This window comes from Hyaena hyaena, unplaced genomic scaffold, assembly GCF_003009895.1.
Source record: "Hyaena hyaena isolate Hyena2069 unplaced genomic scaffold, ASM300989v1 scaffold_445, whole genome shotgun sequence".
NCBI classification, from domain to species: domain Eukaryota; kingdom Metazoa; phylum Chordata; class Mammalia; order Carnivora; family Hyaenidae; genus Hyaena; species Hyaena hyaena.
In genome coordinates this window covers 256,068-269,509 of record NW_024081077.1, presented here as the reverse complement: position 1 = coordinate 269,509, position 13,442 = coordinate 256,068, and the positions used below count along the sequence as shown (strand labels likewise).

Here is a 13,442-nt window from a genome sequence, read left to right as displayed (position 1 = left end):
TGGGGGGTGATGGGCATGGAGGAGGGCACTTGTTGGGATGAGCACTGGGTGTTATATGCAAACCAACTTGACAATAAACTATTTAAGGAAAAAAAAAAGATGTGTGATATGATGTCAGTCTCCTTAAATATACTGAGACTTGTTTTGTGACCTAACATGTGGTTGATTCTAGAGGGTGTTCAATGTGCCTTTGTAAAGAATGTGTATTCTGGTGTTTCTAAATGGAATGTTCTATATATATCTGTTAAGTTCATCAGGTTTAATGTGTTGTTCAAAGCTACGGTTTTCTTACTGAATTTCTGCGTATTAATAGTTAAGTTATCTATCCATTGATGTAGGTATGGTGTCAAAGTCCCCTACTATTGTTGCATTACTAACAATTTTTCCCTTTATGCTTGTTAATATTTGCTTTATGTGTTTAAGTACTTCCATGTTGAGTGCGTAGATATTTATAATTGTTATCCTCTTGTTGGATTGACTCCTTTATCATTATGTAATACCAGGCACCTGGGTGGCTCAGTCGGTTAAGCATCTGACTTCAGCTCAGGTCATGATCTCACAGTTCATGAGTTTGAGCCCTGCGTCAGGCTATGTGCTGACAATTCAGATCCTGGAGCCTGCTTCTAATTCTCTCTGTCTGTCTCTTTCTCTCTCTCTCTCTCTCTCTGTTCCTACCCTACTCATGCTCTGTCTCTCTCAAAAATGAATAAACATTAGAAAAATTTATCATTACGTAACACCAAGGGCACTTTTTTGAGATTACATATTGATGAGGCATTTTCACGGAGTGGGTGGAGCAATCAGCTTTTGGAGTAGTACATTTGAATCCCAGTCTTGCTGCTTGTGCATGTGTTCTTTGTTTTTGAGACCTGTGCTCTTACCTAAGGAGAAATATGGTGTCAAATGACACAACTAACCGTTTAGTAGAGTTTGATTCAAGGGAAAACAAATGCACAGATTGGGGCAGTACAGTGCCTTACAAACACACTTCCCAAGGGATTTGGGACAAGAGCGAGTTTTGCAGACCATTGGAAGTGGCAGTGCAGAAACAGATTATGAATGACTTGGGTTGCATATCTGACCTTATTCAGAAAGATGAAGGAAAGAGGAAATAAATATAGAGCCAAAAGTTTGCTTGGTATTTGGGGATTGGCTCAGTATATATACAGGTGACCCTTGAACAACACGGGTTTAAACTATGTGTGTCCATTTATATGTGAATTTTAAAAACAAATACAGTATACTACTGTAAAATGCATTTTATATTTCTTGTAATTTCCTTAATATTTTCTAGGTTACTTTATTATAAGGCCATTGTATGTAATACAAAATGTGTGTTAATCAATTGTTTACATTATTGGTAAGGCTTCCAGTCAACAGTAGGCTTTAATAGTTAAGCTATTGAGGAGTCAAAAGTTACATATGGATTCTCAACAGTGCACGGACAGGGGATCGGCACCCCAACACCCTTGCTGTTCAAGAGTCAACTGTCCTGTGTTTCTGCTCAAGCAGGATATTTATAGGAACACAAAAGTTTGGTTTGCTGACATGACAGCCCAGGCAGGAGTGGCTTCATTTGGGGCCTGGAAATTTATCTAAACAGTAGCAAAAATGTTTAGAGGCATAGACGCTTGAGTCATATTGCCCAGGCTTGAACCCCAATCCAGTGGAAAGATCTGGTGTTCCCAAGTAGCTCAGTGATCAAACTTAATGTCAATCATGGTAGGACAGTCTGTCAATGGACATCTCCTACTGTAATGGCGCCTGAAGAATACAGCATGTCCTATGACAGTTTCTGGCCAAAAATGTGTAACTAAATGTTTCCAGTTAACAGGAAGTACTAGACTTTCAAAAACATTATTGAGCAGAAGAAACCATCCACAGCTGCTCTGTTCTCTTGAAAAAGTAGAAGTCAAAGTCACTGGGCAAAAAAAGTCAGGGAATATAACCAATCACAGTATGTGAAATGTGATTGAGTGCTTGTATGAAAAAACCGACTATTAAACTCTCTGAGACTTGAATATGGAATGGGTTGATATGAGGGAAATATTGTTAAATCTCTTTTATGTGAATATGTTGTTTATGTAGCAATGACATACACATGACATATCATATAGGATCCATTAACATGGTTCAGTGAAATAAATATGCAGAGAAAGACAAACAAATAAATCAAATATAGCAAGATGTTCACAATTGTTGAAGCTTGGATGGATGGATAGGTGTCTGTTACATTATTCTTTCAACTTTTCTATACGTTTAAAAGCTTTCAAAATAAACATTTTGGGGAAAAAAGACTGCTTCCATAGCTCCAGCCAGTACACCTACCAATATGCCTGCATCTATATCCAAGTACTGTATTTTCCCTATGGTTTCCATGATACAATTTTATCCTGCTTTTTACAGTCATTATCTCCAGTTTACAGGCGCTCATCACTTCTACCTACTCAAGGACATCTTGACAGCAATTTTCCCTTCTCTCTTCCACATACCTTCTGTTGTCCCTACATACCCTTCTATCTACTACTGCATTTGTCTACTACCCTTTACATAAAAATTCAATTCAATTTAGTAAATATTTACTGAGCACCTACCACGTGCTGGGGATATGGTAATAAATAAGGTACTGCTTTCATGGAGCTTATCCTTTAGTTGATGGAGACAGATAATACAGAGAGTAAGTAAACCAATTATGTAGTATGTAAGAGGGAGCTAGGCAACAAGGAGAAAATAAAGCAAAATAAGAAGGAAGGGGAATATATGTGTAGGGTTTCCAGGGTTCTTCACAACCTGTGTGGAAGCTTGTATAGACCTTACACCAAAGCACTGGCCTGGCAGGCAAAGCCTGAGCTAGCTATCAGGCCTCATTTTACTCCCCTTGCCCAGGCACCTGTGTACAGTAAACGTCTTGGACTGTCATATGGGGTAGCTCTGGAGATTTTGCTATTTAGATAGAGTGACTTTCAAATTACCTTAGATTTTCCTACAGTTCAAATGGGGAACTATTGGTGGTTTGAGAAGAGAATACAATCTGACTTAAGGTTTAATAGCATTACTTGCGCTACTGTGTTGAGAATGCACTGCACGAGGATGGAGGTGGAAGTAAGGAATTTAGAAAACCAATCCAAGTAAGAGAGGATGATGTCACAGATGAGATGTGAGTAGGGAAGGTCCCATTCTACATATATATTTTAATAGATGTAAAAGGATCTGTTGATGGAGTGAATATGGGACATATAAGAAAGAGAGAAGTCAAAGATGACTCCAGGCTTTGGGTACTGAACAATCAGAAGGATGGAATTTTGATCATCTGAGATGAAGATTATTGGTAGACCAGGGTTTGAGAAGAAGATCAGGAGATTGAATTTGGACATTAAATATAATTAAATCTGAGGGGTGCCTGGGTGGCTTAGTCGGTTAAGCGTCTGACTTTGGCTCACGTCATGATCTCACAGTTCGTGGGTTCGAGCCCCGCATCGGGCTCTGTGCTGATGGCTAGCTCAGAGCCTGGAGCCTGTCTCAGATTCTGTGTCTCCCTCTCTCTCTGACCCTCCCCTGCTCATGCTGTCTCTCCCTTTCTCTCTCTCAGAAGTAAATAAAACATTAAAATAAATAAATAAAGAAATAAGCAAACAAACAAATAAATAAATAAATAAATAAATTTTAAGTGCCTATTAGAATCCAAATGGAAATGAGTATAGAAGTCTAGAGATCGTGGGTTTCAAAGAATTTCAAGGGTTCTCAATAATTGTCTACAGTCATTTTTACCATTTCTTTTTCCTTCATTCTCCTGTGAACCTGTGGTATAGCAAGAAAGATATTTGGTCATCATCCTTAGTTCCTGGAACAAACCTCCCTAAACCCTTGGAATTTTCTAAATGATAAGAGTGTCTTTTGTCCTTCATTTGGAGCCCTTTGGGCTTATGGTAATGAAGTGACTTGGGGTGGTGCCACTAGATAGCCTCAGGGTGGGGCTGGTATCCAGAAGACCAAGTGATTAGAGGGTTGAAACTTTCAGTACCACCCACTGGTCCCTGAGAAAGGGGTAGGAGGGTGCTGCAGATTAAACTCTAAAAACTCTTCAACAAGATTTGATGAAATTGCAGGTTGGTGAACACATGCACATTCTGGGAAGGTGGTACACCCCAGTTACTTGGGGACAGAAGCTCCTATGCTCAGGAACTTTCCGGGTTTTGCTTTACGGACATCGTCATCTGGCTGTACATCTATTCCTTTTATAAACTCCTTAATAATAAACTGATTTATTTATGTAAATGTTTCTCTGAGCTCTGTGAGCTGCTCTAGCAAACTAATCAAACCTGAATTGGGGGTTGTGGGAACCTTGAATCTATAGCCAATTGGTCAGAAGCACAAGTGACAACCAAGATTTGTGATTGGGGTCTGAAGTGGGATATGTGTGTGTGACCGTTTTGTGGGACTGAGCTCTTAGCCTGTGGATCTGATGCTTTCTCCAGTGTGGGAAACCTAGTCAGTGTCCATTGAGAACTGGAGAATTGCTCTGTGATGTTGGAAAAAAATACACTAGAGAATCCATTCCAGACTTGTCCCCTATCACTGCTCTGAAACTGCTTATGTCACCAATTACTTCCCACTGCTAAATCCGGTGGCAAATTTTCTTCATACTCAAAGAATGTTCTTCTAGCTACAGGAGAATTTGGAGTCTTTACAAAGTCCTTTATCAGAGTCATTTGACATAGAAGATCATTTCCTCCAGTTTTGAAAAAAAAAAAATTTAACTAAACTTCACCCTTTCCTGTTCCTCATTTTTCACAGACACACCTTCCTTCTCTCAGTCTGCTTTACTGGTTTTTCCACATTTTCCCAATGCAAGTGTTGGAAGGCAAAGTCCTAGAGCTCAACCCTTGCATCCTATCTCTTTACATAGATTAACCTTCCCTGCAGGTGTGGCTAGTTCGAAGTTTCTGTCTAGTGCAGATATCTCCTCCAAGCTCCAGACCATGACTGGACATCTTCATGTGGATGTCTAGTCACAAATTCAAACTTACAGGTCCAAAACCAAACTCCCACACCCCCTTAATTCTCCTGTAGTCTTACACATCTCAAAAATAGCAACTCCATTTTCCCAGTTTCTCAGGTCAAAATCTTGGAGTCATCCTTGACTCTATTTTTTTTCCCTCAGACTCATATCCAGTACCTCAGACACTCTTCAGGTTTATTTAAAAACATACCTATAATCCACACCTACCACTACCATTCTGGTTCAAGTCCATTATCCCTTACTTAAATTACAGAACTAGTTTCTTTCTTTCTTTCTTTCTTTCTTTCTTTCTTTCTTTCTTTCTTTCTTTCTTTCTTTCTTTTTTTAGTGCTTTAATGTTTATTTAATTTTAAGAGAGAGAGTGCAAGCGAGGAAGGGGCAGAGAGAGAGGGAGACACAGAATCTGAAGCAGACTCCAGGCTCTGAGCTGTCAGTGCATAGCCCCATGAGGGGCTCCAACCCATGAACCACAAGATCATGACCTGAGCTGAAGTTAGACACTTAACTGATGGAGCCACTCAGGCGCCTCTAAAGAACTAGTTTCTTAACTGGCCTCTATGCTTTTTGCATTTACCCTTCTACAGTCTAGTCTATTTTCTATAAAGCTGTCAGAAGGATCATTTTAAAATAGAAGTTAAGCTATGCCATAGGTATAGTCAAAACTTTCCAAAGGCTTTCCACGTTATTCAGAATCAAAGCCCACGTCCTTCTGATGGCAAAACATGATTTGCAGCACCCCCCTCCGCTGCCACCCGTGACCTCCTCCCACTCCCCTCCTCCATCACTATGCTATAGTCACAGTGACCTCTGCTTTTCTTGAAGACATTAAGCATGCCTGTCCTCGAGGCTTTTGCATTTGCATTTCCAGCTTCTTATAACTGTTTCTGGGGCACTGGGTGGCTCAGTCATTTGAGTGTCCAACTCGTGGTTTTGGCTTAGGTCATGATCTCATAGGCTTGTGGGTTAGAGGCCCGCATCTGGCCCTGCTTGGGTTTCTCTCTCTCTTTCTCTCTCTCTCTCTGTCCCTATCCTGTATGTGCATATGCTCTCTCTCAAAAACAAAAACAAAAACAAAAACAAAACTGTTTCCTTAGGGATTTACCTGTTGTTTCCTTACATCCTTCAGATCTCTGCTAAAATGTTACCGTATCAGAGTCTTTCCTAACCACTCATTATATGAAGTCCTTCTTCCAACCATCGTTCTGTCTGACTCTTAACCTGCTGCATTTTTCTTACTAGTACCCATTATTTCCTGACATATGCTTACATATTTGTCTCTGTCCACTAGAATGGAAAGTCATGACGGCAGAGATGTCTGTTTTTGCTTTTAGTTTTTACTGTTGAATTCCCAACACCCAGGAAAGTGGTCAGCATAGTTAGTTCTTGGTAACTAAGGATGAAGAATGATACATACAACAGTGAGAGTGGAGCAACCAGCCTCCAAGATGGCTCCCAATGATCCCCGCATCTTCATGCTTTTGTATAAACCCTTCCCACAGGAAGTAGAGCTGACTGACCTGTGTAACTAGTGGCAGAAATGACAATGGGTGACTTCCAACGTGAGGTCATAAAAGATGTTGTGGCTTCTATCTCGCCCACTCTCTCGCATTAGTCATTGTGACAGGGAAGACAAGATTGTGTCATGAGGTTGTTCAAGTGGTCTACAGACACGCTTGTGTAGGAAGGAACTGAGGGCCTGCTGACAAGCAGCACCACTCGAGAGTGAACTATTTTAGGAGCAGATTTCAAACCTTAGTCAAGCTTTTAGGTGACTACAGCTTGGACTGACATTGTAACTACAAATTAGAACCTAGGCCAGAACCCCTTGAGTACCTTGCTCCCAAGTTCCTGATCCACAGACACTGTGTGAGATGATGCCTGTTATTTGTTGCTGTGAGCAGCTAAACTTGGTGGTAATGTATTATACCACAGAACCTCTTTGCTGGTTCTCCTTAGGAATTTTGTATTTGCTTTTCCTCCTGCCTAAAACTTCATTCCCTTAGATAGTTTCATGTCTTTTTAAAAATGTTTTATTCGGGGTGCCTGGGTGGCTTAGTCGGTTAAGCGTCCGACTTTCGCTTAGGTCATGATCTCGCGGTTGTGGGTTCGAGCCCCGCTTCGGGCTCTGTGCCGACTGCCAGCTCAGAGCCTGGAGCCTCTTCCGGTCTGTGACTCCCTCTCTCTCTGACCCTCCCCTGCTCACGCTGTTTCTCTCTCTCCTAGAAATAAATAAAACATAAAAAAAAAAAATGTTGGAGCCATGAGATCATGACCTGAGCCGAAGTCGGATGCTTAACCGACTGAGCCACCCAGGAGCTCTGAGAGTTTTTGTCTTAATCTCTTGCTTCCATCATGCTTCTGCTAAAATGTCAAGCTATGCAATTATGCACCAAAGGATACAGGTAGCAAAGCAACAAAGGATACGGGATGTGATATCCAGGAGGTATGTGTAATAAGATTAAGCAACTGATCGGACATGGGGGAAAATAGAGAGAGGAAGAAGTCAGTCAAAATGATTCTCAAAGCATTGGCTTATGTAACTAGTTTGTGCCAGGGGAGGTGGAGCCAAATATCTCCCCTTCTCATGGACTCTAGGCTCCAAACCACATTAAAGGGACAGCCTCCAAGAGATTGCAACTCCCATGCAGGATGCCCTCAGGTAGAGGACGGGCAAGAGGCTTACTGGCACTGAGCCACCCAGTGGGCGCACTGTGGCACCGCCACTCTAGGGCAGGAACAGCTGCCATCATGCCTCACCTTGCGACACCACGGAGGCACGCACATGACCCTGACCTTCCCTACGCTTGTGCCTAGGTCCTCTTGGTCCTAGGGGCCCTGGTCCAGGGGAGGGCAAAAAGGAGGGTGGGCGAGGCTAAGACCCTATCCCAGGGAGGCAGAGGGGCAGTGGGAGGCAGGACTGTATGAGAACTGAGCACACTTCACGGTCTCATGGAACTCCAAATAGAAAACAAAATTTCAAAGATAATGTTATTGAGAAGTTTAAGCCGGCAACCACAGAGCATTAAGACCCCAAGCATTAAGTCCCTTTGAGTGCAGGACCCTCTGTAATTGAACTGTTCCTACGCCCATGACACGGGCTCCGTTGGAAAAGATGGTAAACTTGTAAGAGTGAATGAGTTCAACAGGGAAAGATGAGAAGAAAAAGGGACAGGATCAAAAAGCCAGAGAAGCAACAACATTTAAGAAATGGGCAGGGAAAGGGCAACCTTTGGGGAGGCAAAGGTTGTAATTAACGGAAGACCAATGAAGGAAAAAACACTTGGCCTACTACCCCTGATTTAGAAAAGCTTTGCAAATCCAATAACCTGGCCACATATTATTAGGCACATTTTATTTCACTGTTCATAATATAGATGATAGTTTTTCAGAGTCAAGGGTGTGGTTCTTACATAGGCCTATTACTTTATGTTTGAAGCATATATTATCCAGTTGGAAAAAATATTGCATTTTTTATTTTATATTCCCCAAAATATTGCATATTTTCTTCCTGAGAGAAGCTACAGGGAATAAAATACATTGAATGAAAGAATGGAATTTACCAATGACAGACTCACAGGTAACCTAAGTAAATAATTAATTTCCCTTCTAGCAGCAATAGTTACCTTTATACATAGGTCGGCAATGTCTCTTCTGCAACATTTATCAAGCACCAAAAATGTAAGCTCTAAAGTCTATGAAGAATTTCAAATGATTCCTGGAAACCTGTTACAAAATCCACCACAAGAGTCTTCTAACTACTAATGGAATTTGAGCAAAGTCTTAGGCCATACAAACCAGACCATTTGGTGAGAGAACTGTGGCAGAAAGTTGATGAGACTTCAAAAGCATAGAAGTGATGGGGAAAAAGTGATTTTTTCTTTTAACGGATTCAGAATGTCTTTGGAGGTGGTTTATAAAATGGCCAAGAGCCCAGATTCTAGATCTTGGGTTTGAATCCCAGCTCTGCCACTTACTTCCTGTGTGTGATTGATTTTGGATTATTCAATCATCCTGTGTCTGAGTAAGAGTGGGAATAGTTCCTAGGGTTGTTAGAAGGATTAAATGCCTGAATATAAAACATTAAAAGAACTGTGCGTGGCACATAAAAAGTACTGTGTACACATTTGTTAAATGAAAATTGTGATAATCGATCATGTCACTAAAATGCGTCTGGAATTTCTACTTTAGTAAGTGCCATAAAGCTTTGGGGAGAGAATTCACCAAGAGAAAACATTTCTTTTTTCCCTCCTTTTCATTCTTCTTCTTTATTTTCCTAGCGCTCTGCCTTCAGAGTAATGTATTGTTTTCTCTTTATATTAAAAACAATTCTGTTATTTAAGATACTAGATATTTTCTTAAAAGTAATTTCCACATGTCCTATGATGCATATTCATGGCTGTTTTCCCACTTAACGATTGGTCTCAATGTTTTCTTTCTTTCATATGGAAACAAAACATAAGTATATGGGAGAATACAATACACAGTAGATTTAGTGTCATCACAATAATCATAATCATTCCGGTACATCAGTGGAAAACATATAACAAGTTTCTGTGGGAAGTGTGAGACGATGAATACAACAAAGATCTCAAATATAAATTCTAGCCCTTTTGACAAATCAGAATGGACCCATCTGAATTCACCAGCTTCTTTGAAAACAGTTCTGCAGACTCACAATGCCAGAAACTTGCAGTTCAAAGTACCCCCACGTGTCTTAAAGTAGAAATCCCTTTGTATTTGTCTTACTGCTTCTTTTGGTCTCCCGGAATACATTCTTCTATTCTGCCTCAATTTTATTTGAGTTCTCTCTTTGTTTCCTCTGGTTATGATAGTTTCACCCCCTGCATTATAGTCGAGTTTACATCTAACCACTGTCGACTTCTTTGGCCTCTTCTGCATTTTTGATACGGAGGAGCAAGCTCTCCTGGTCCTTTTTTTTTTTTTTTTTTTAAGTTTTTTTAAGTTTTTTTTTTTTATTTATTTCGAGAGAGAGAGAGTGAGCAGGGGAGGGTCAGAGAGAGAGGGAGACACAGACCGAAAGAGGCTCCAGGCTCTGAGCTGGCAGTCAGCACAGAGCCCGACGCGGGGCTCGAACCCACGAACCGCGAGATCATGACCTAAGCGAAAGTCGGACGCTTAACCGACTAAGCCACCCAGGCGCCCCCAAGCTCTCCTGGTCCTAATGGGCTGCAGGGTGATCGGCTTGCGATCACTCCCTTTGTGTGCTGCTGCGGGCGGGGGAAGGGGCGCTTCTCTCGCCTCCTAACCTCTCTTTATGCGGAAATCTTCCTGCCTTTTGTAAACACGTTTCTTTAGATCTCTCTCTTTGTCTTTTTTCTTCTGTTGCTTATAATCTGCGAGTTTGCCTCTTTCCTCTGTAATCTCCATCTCCCTTTCCCCCCATAGAATACACATTCCCTCACTTTGGAGGCAGAGTAATGGATGCTTTAAGATCCTCCATTGGCTCCACCGAGCCGATAAACCCCGTTCTGGCGTGCTGTCTTCAGGGTTCTTCACCTGAGCTGTAGCGGTGTGGACTGCAGAGGCAGTAACCCACGTCAAAGAAAGCAAGCCCATATGTGTCCATATACGACCTTAGAACAGAAAGCCGCCTGGTTTGCAGGCAACGTTCGGGGAACCCTGTCCACTCCCACCCTCGCGCGCCCCCCCCCCCCCCCCCCCCCCCCCCCCCCCCCGAGGTCACCCGCGGGCAGAACGCGAACGCCGACTACTCCTTTTCGCGTCCCGACTTCCTTCTGAGAGCCTAATAAACCCTGGGGAAGTTTAATCATTCCGCAGCGAGCCCGGGCTCTTTCACTGGGCATGCTCAGTGGCCGGGCCCCGCTCGGCCGGCTGGTGGTGCGTCTGGGGCGCAGGGCTCGGGTCGGCGGCTGCCTCGGCTGGCTTCCAGCAGCGCGGGCAGGGCACTGCGGGCCCTGAGCCGGCAGCCAGACGCGCCCCGCGGTCCTCGCCGGGACGCAGGGCCGCGCCAGAGCCGCGGCGTTCCGGAACCCGGCGGCCCCTCAACTTCGCGCCAAGTTCGGAGCCGCCTTCTGGGGGAGCCATGCAAATGATGACCAGAGACATTCTGCTAGAAATGGATCCGGAGGAGGAGGACGACGACGACGGGGATATCGGTGAGCTGGGGTTCCCCGGCGTGGGCCGGGGCCGGAAGAAGTTGGGGACCGCGCGCGGGCGCTGCGCTCTGCGCGGGGGCGGCGTGCGGGGGACCCTCGGCGGCTCGGAGGAGCGCGCGCGCCGGGAAGGAGGGAGCCCGCGCCGCCGTCCCGGGGCCGCATTGCGGCCGCCTCGAGACTCGGCTGCCCGCGGGCCGGCGCCCGGTGGAGGCCGGCGAGGCGCGGGGCGCGCACGGGCCCCCGGCAGGAGTGCCTGGGCGGGCCGCGGACGCAGCGGCAGGGCACTCATGCTGCAGACGGGCAAGTCTGGACTCCGGAGCGGCAACTTTCGGGTCATTTCCTCCGTCCCGAACCTGCACCGGGGATCCGGCCCCGGTTCGGAGAGCAGGGGTGTGACCCACCTGCATCCGCTCTAAAGTGAAAGCAAGGAGGCTCTCGGGGGGAGGGGGAGGGTGGGGCGCCTCGGTAACTGATTTGTGGCCGCTGGTGGCAGCTCGGGATCCTTTTTTCAGCCGCAGAGCCCTCGAGGAAGTGATTGGAGGAAGAAGCCCTTGGCCGGGCGTGGGGGTGGGGGGTCTACCTCTGGACATTTCCTGCAAGTCCAGAAGGCCTTTGGCGCTTGGCGGGGTAGGGAGCGGTTGGGTGGGGCAAGCCTGGGGTGTATCATTTCTAGAGTTAAAAATGTTTAGAAGTTGTAGACGGAACGAAGGGAGAGCTGTTTTAAGAGTGAAACAACTACAGCAACAAACAAAAGGGATGGGAGGAGGTGGGGAAAGGGAGAACTTGGAGGAGCCAAGAGAAAATCGTTGTCAGGGAATGATGACATATTGTGTCTCTCCAGAAGATTGGCAATTAAATTACTGTGCTGGTCTGTTCAGCGACTCCGAGTCTGTTTCCTGCACGCCAAATCAGTTTAAAGCGTTAACAGTTCCTGCTCATGTCCTGAAGTCCTCTTCTTCTGTAATAACTTTAGAAGTAACTTAATGCTAGGTTTTTCTTTATCATTTTTTCCCAGCTCTATTGAGCTACAGTTTACATAGAATATTGTGCAAGTTTAAAGTGTACAACATGTTGAGTTGATACATGTTGCAAAATGATTACCACTATGGCTTTAACCAGTCCCCCCATCAGCTCACAACGTTAGCGTTTCCTTTTTGTGGCGAGGCTTAAGGTCCACTCTCAGCAACTTTCAAGTACGTGATGCAGTGTTAATTATACCCACTGTGCTGTACCTTTGATCCCCAGAACTGTCTTAACTGCGGGAAGATTGTGCCTTTCGAGGAACATCTCCTCCTGTCCCCCATTTTCACCTATAAGTATTTGCCTTTCTCAGACTTATTTCACTTAGCATATTGCCCTGAAGTTCCATCTGTGATGTCCCAAATGGCAGGATTTTCTTCTTTCCCGTGGTTGAATAATATTCCATTGCCCATATGCCAGGGTGAGAAGGTTGAGGAGGGTGCTGGTGGTGGTTATTATATGTATATGTGCGCGTGTACACACACACCATCATATCTTTATCCATTCATCTATAGATCATTAAGTTGTTTTCATATCTTGGCTATTATAGGTACTGCTCACTTAAATCAAGAGACATTGATAATTTCCTTGTTAAGAAGAAACAAGTTGAATAGAGGGGCTTATGCGCCACGATTTAGCTTTACCTTTCATTCATTTGAGAACAATTTATTAGATGGAGGGAGCCAGTAGTACTGCTTTTTATTAGAAAGCTGAAGCTCACAGGTTGATCCGCCTAGCTCTTCTCATAGCTAGTAAAGTTTCAAAACCAGGTGTTCTGACTTGCAAGACCTATGTGGATTAATCCCTTTTCCACCTGGTCACTCCTTTGTCAGATAGTATATAATGCTACTATTTAACAGGCTTTACTGGTAAATCATAGTTACATAAAAAATATAGGAGCAGACTTTAAAAAGTTACAGTAGACTAGCACTAACAATGAACTAGCACAGTTCATTTTATAGGAAAATACACTTGTCTGTTATGGTGAGGTATCACTGTTTATACTGACTTGTAAATAAATAAGGTTAAAAACCCAAATGTTAACTGAAATAAGCAAGAGGCTCTGAGCTTTGTTTTTTCCACTGTGCCATCAACAGATCTCAGTTCAGAGAAAATGACTTTGGTCTTGTCTGTGTTTACCAGATGAGGCATCATAAAATATATCTTAAGTGTGTGGTAATGGGATTTATTTATTTATTTATTTATTTTAAGTTTATTTCTTTTGAGAGAGAGAGAGAAAAAGGGAGAGCACATGAGAAAGGGTG

At 43.7% G+C, this 13,442-nt stretch overlaps 1 protein-coding gene across 2 annotated transcripts in view; it reads left to right on the top strand.

The window, feature by feature from the left end:
- The first annotated feature begins 10,748 nt into the window (after nt 1–10,748).
- Nucleotides 10,749–13,442, top strand: part of ANO6 (anoctamin 6) — a 201,320-nt gene continuing 198,626 nt past the window's right edge. For both annotated transcript variants that reach the window (XM_039253292.1, XM_039253291.1), the window contains exon 1: nt 10,749–11,157. In XM_039253292.1, the coding sequence (XP_039109223.1) occupies nt 11,085–11,157 (73 nt within the window). In that variant the 5' untranslated portion in view covers nt 10,749–11,084. The remainder of the gene's footprint in view (nt 11,158–13,442) is intronic.